The 5,313-nt window shown below is 36.5% G+C and overlaps 1 protein-coding gene across 1 annotated transcript; it reads right to left on the reverse strand.

The window, feature by feature from the left end:
• Window positions 1-446: 446 nt before the first annotated feature.
• Window positions 447-3,898, reverse strand: LOC145070703 (putative serine/threonine-protein kinase PBL19). The gene is made up of 2 exons (XM_079017664.1): window positions 2,880-3,898; window positions 447-2,095 (listed from the first exon to the last, which is right to left on the reverse strand). The coding sequence occupies exons 1-2, from the start codon at window positions 3,807-3,809 to the stop codon at window positions 1,187-1,189; spliced, it is 1,839 nt and encodes a 612-aa protein (XP_078873790.1). The 5' UTR covers window positions 3,810-3,898; the 3' UTR covers window positions 447-1,186.
• Between the last annotated feature and the right edge of the window lie 1,415 nt (window positions 3,899-5,313).

A 5,313-nucleotide genomic window follows, 5' to 3' on the forward strand; every position in this document is an offset into this window, starting at 1 on the left:
AGATACCCATTATCTTTAGATCCGATGACATAATCTTCAAAATGATGCGCCCAAACTTCGTAATCCTGGGTGTAAAGAATAGGAATCTTTGTGGTTGAACCAATGCTGTTTAAGATGTTGATAGGATTAGATTGAGACTCGTCCATGTTTGATCGTTTAACCTGTTTGAAAGATCAGACTTGTAATCTGTAATATTAGGGCAAAATGAATAAATGCTGAGACACGTCAATTATGGAGTGACGACTCAATAAATATCAGTTAATGCGGAATAACCCTAATCGAAAACTCTTTCACAGAAGAGATGTGTATGAATTACACAGCCTCCTGCTCTGATACCAATTGATGAGTTCAAAAACTCTTTGATCGATTAGATCTTTGTAACAGGTAAATTAATAAACACAAAAATAGTAATGTAAAAACACAAGTATGGATCTGAATGTGTCGAATGATTGATTAACTCAATCCTCAGCAGAGCTCGATAAAGAACTTCCGCTGTAGAGGATTCTAGGGTTACAAAAGATAAGAACTTGTACGCTATTAAATCTCTATCAATCTTATGTTAAGAATGCATGCAAGCATCTATATATAATAAACCCTAAACAAAACTTACGGATGGACAGGCCCATACCGGAGACAAAACTTGGACTAGCTAACGAGCCCAAAAGACGCAACACTAAACTGGACCTAACAGATATGCAATGCGTGTCCTAGACGTGCGTCGTAAGGTTACGACATGCAAATGCGTGTCGTCTTCTTTTATGATAGGGTCTTCCTTGATACGCATTGTGTGTCGTAAATGAGCGTCCCAAATGCGTGTCGTAACTATGCGTCGTAAATGTGCATCGTAAATGTGCATCGTCTATAGACGACGCGTAAAAGCGTGTCGTCTCTCGTTATAACAGGGTCTTCCTTGACACGCATTTGCGCGTCGTCTGAGTGTTTTACGACACGCATTGCGCGTCGTAAAATGTTGTTTTTCTAGTATTTATTGAAACATAAACATCATACAATACAATATAAGCAAATAAAATATAAATTCTGCCAAATAATTTTGACCATAACCACCATCTAATGATCAAAATAAAATAAATAATATATAAGTATAAATGGAACAAAACTGATCTCAGAAAGCATTAAGCTTCAAAAGAGGAAGTCGAAAACCTGTCAACTTCTATTGCTCTATAAATCACGCCCTCGCGAATAGCTTCTGTTGCTCTGCTAATCTGCTCATCTTTTCCAGTAAGTGTCCGGCTTTTCTCCTCCCTCTGTCCGTACCATGATGTAGCAAATCCATCAGTTTCTCCTTAACTCCAAGTTCTTGAGCCTCGACCAAATACCTTTGATTTATAGAACAAATTTCAATTAAAATTCCAACTGCATTCTCTTTCATCCTAGAAGATCCATTCCCAATCACCTCAACCAATATAGGCACGGCCATTTCTTTACCTATAGCCAATTTTCCTTCCGGTTGGCTTGAAATAACGACTAGAATTGCTAACGACTCGTCCTTCAACACACCCTGTGGTTCCCTAACCAGTTTCATCAAGATGGGGACTACACCCGCTTTTAGAGCCCTTATTCTATTCCCCTGATACATGCATAAATTATATAACGCAATGCTTGCGTCTCTCTTCCCTCTCTGAGTACCTTCACACAACAGCAACACAAGAGGTGGAATAGCTCCTGCAGAACCGATTGTTACCCTACTTTTGTCCATTGAAGAGAGGCTGAAAAGGGTAGCCGCTGCGTTCTCCTGTGCTTCCATGTTACCTTCCTGCAACACATAAATGATCCCGGGCACAGCTCCAGAAGACACTATTATGCCTTTGTTTTCATCATGAATCGAGAGATTAAGAATTGCGTTCAATGCATGTTCTTGTGTAAGTGTGTCTGGTGATGCGAGTAGGTGTGAGAGCATAGGGATTGCTCCAGCCTTGACAATGGCCACACGGTTGTCGTCATGTCCTTTTGCAAGGAGGTGGATTTCACTAGCAGCGATCTGTTGGTCATCAGGACTGGCGGAGTACTTTAGTTTATACACGACACTTTCTATCATGGAACGTGCTGCAGGGATCGAGGCGGAAGGTTTGTGGGTCTGCAAAAATAAAACAAATATTTAATAAACCTCGTGTATATTGGATATGGTTGATAAAATAATAACAAAGTATGTTGTTCAAGTCTTTAGGGAACCCAATTTGTACTTGACTGTGGTTTCAACAAAATGTCACATCTATGTCAAACTACACGTTGATAACAACATAAGTCAACAAAATGTCAGTTAACGTTAGTCCTTGTACGTGGTAATCCCTTTAAATGACGGATCTGCTTTTTAATATCAACAATAAATGATTGTTTTCATCCAGCCCTTGCTTGTTTTTGATCCAGACCTCTAAATCAATCGGAAAATATCTCATTTTGTGCTTTATATTTTGTTCTTTTAGTAATTTTCCTAATCTTGTTTGGTAATTGAATAACAAACTCATTTTTATGTTTGTATTCAAAATTTTGGTCTGTATGAATGAAATTTAAACAATGCATTAAGTTATACATGAAATTTATATCACAAAAAAGAAGGCGTGTCTACAACACTACGTACCACAGTTTGGCTGTGTGAATAAATGTAAACTGAGATTTCGTACTCAACATTCTAAAATAGAAAGTTGGACAGGACAAATGCAACACTAAGTATATAGAGAAAAATGGCTTTCCAACTTTTGGAGAAAAAGGATATGACAAAAATAATTTTAATTTGATGTTAGATGATTATTTGGCGTCATTAAAACTTAAAAGGATTATAACAATTTATCATGCTGTATCATCCACAAATCAACAATAGGTTTGATTGTCTTCAAAAGCACAAAATGAAAAGATTGACTTACTTGAATAGTTAGAGCTTTCTCAATCCTCTCAATGACCTTGTCCATCGTAGGGCGTTCCATCACATTGAAACTAATGCACTCATATGCAATTTCTTGGAATGCATCAAAAGCACTAGTATCAATTTGATCTCTTATATTGGGATCAATTACCTTATGAGGTTCCTTGTTATAGTATCTCCGAACAGCAGTTATGAGATTTTGTTGGCAATCATCTCCAAAACTTTTTTCATGATACACCAACATCCCACTCAGGATTTCAAACAATACCACACCGAACGAGTATACATCCGATTCTTTTCTGAGGATACCACTTTCATGGTAAGCTGGATCCATGTAAAACTGTGTACCCGCAACCCTTGTATAAATTTGGGTATCACTCTGATTTCTTGGACCAGATTTTGACAAGCCAAAATCACAAACTTTTGCAACCAAATTGTTATCTAACAATATGTTAGAACTCTTGACGTCTCTGTGTATTACTCTATTATGCTCCCCAAGACCCGAGTGAAGGTAACTCAGTCCTCTTGCTGCCCCTATGCAAATCATCAGGCGTTGTGTCCATGTTATGCAACTCATCTTATGCGGGTCTTGGAGATGATGATCAAGGCTTCCATTCATCGCATACTCGTAAACTATAATCATCTCTTTGTCTTCATCACAATATCCAATGAACGATATGATGTTTTCATGGTGAAATTTTGAGATCAACTCTAACTCGTTTCGGAATTCGTGTTCTCCTTGGAAACTATCTCGACTTAGCCGTTTGATAGCAGCTGCATGGTTTTGCCAGCGTTCAGAGAGTTGACCTTTGTAGACTGCACCAAATCCACCGCCTCCGATACATCTCTGTTGGTTGAAGTTTTCAGTGGCACGGTTGATCTCTTCCAATGGAATTAGATAACTTTCAAGGCTTATCCTTGAAGAAGACATGTCTTTTGATATTGGTGAAGATGTATATGGATATGGTGGCAAAAGGAGGAGATGCGGAATTCGGGGTCTTTGTCGGATTTGTTGATTTAGAAAAGGTTTATGGGGACATAGAGAGTCAAGTCACTGCATGGCTATATATGGGTGAAGTTGAAGATAGTGATGTCATAGGTGGCGGCCGAGCTGATGGTGGGAGAAAGTAAACCTTTTTGATACATCAAACCATCATACAAGTTGAAGCGTATTGTCTTTTAGAAATATTTAAAGAAATTGACTTTACTTATTATTATATATGTTGTTTTTATACGATATAATTTTATGTATTATGTTAACACATTAGCTACTATTTCAAGATCATTTGGGATTTCTTTATAAATATTATTCCGTCATTCCCATGGACCAATTCTTCTTTCTGCTCAATTTTATAAAAAAACTTAAGCACACGGTTATTGCTATTCCACGCAGTAATAAGGAATATAAAGTGTGAATGGGCTATTCCATTGATGTGTTTCTGATAGTGTTGCAAACTAACCTAGTGAACCGTTGCAAAATAAGTAACCCTATATACAAGAAGGGTAATTGTAACAGTTATAGGTGTAGTTTTCTAACAATTTTTTTAAAAAAAAAAATACATAAAATTGATTTCGTATGTATTTAACAAAGAGAGCCGCGTAGATTAAAATGAAAAACAAATGAACCCACTAAAAATATTAAACGTACTAATGTACAAAATTAAATTACATGAATATGTAATCCAAAAAGTCAAAGATAGGTGTATAGAAACTACTACACCAATATAATCAACACATTCATTTTAAATTTTCTATGCATGCTGCTATTTTAGAGTATTGTAATTAAAGGAACCCAAAGCATTGACTTTAGGTACCATGTCGGTATCTTAAATATTCACATTGTGATTTCCTTTACTTTGTATAGTATATAATTTGTATTGTTATGTGCTAAAAATATAATTTGTATAGTTAATTGTCCTCATATTTCCACTTAGTAATTTTATACTTCCACTTAAAAAATAAATGTTTGAACCTTTGTACCCCTTAGTTAATAGTAATGGATATGTAGAGAAAGTTCCTGAGTTTATTAATAAGAGAAAAACATCCGATTCTTCTTTTTTAATTATAAAAAAACTCACCTTCCCTTACCCGGTTACCACACTTTTTCAAATGGCATGGAAGTTTCGCTGACAAGTGCTCCGTCGTTGAAATCTAAAGCCTCGCATGAGCCTTGGTTGCATAATTGTTCGCCTCGTCTAAAGCTTAACCAGAATATAAGGCATCTTTAATAATCATCATTATCAAACATTTTTATGTTGGTTACTATATTAGTACGGAGTACTAATGTATTTGTAAGGTGTCATGTTAAATTGTTAATGCGGTATGATAAGGGACGTTTACGGTGATCCAGTTTCTTGGCAAGATCTACCGAGGCACTGCGGTTAAGCGAGTTTAAAAGACACACACATTATTAATCAAGCCAAACGGTGGTGCAT

Source organism: Lactuca serriola, chromosome 1, assembly GCF_051521515.1.
Source record: "Lactuca serriola cultivar US96UC23 chromosome 1, Lser_US96UC23_V15, whole genome shotgun sequence".
NCBI lineage: Eukaryota > Viridiplantae > Streptophyta > Magnoliopsida > Asterales > Asteraceae > Lactuca > Lactuca serriola.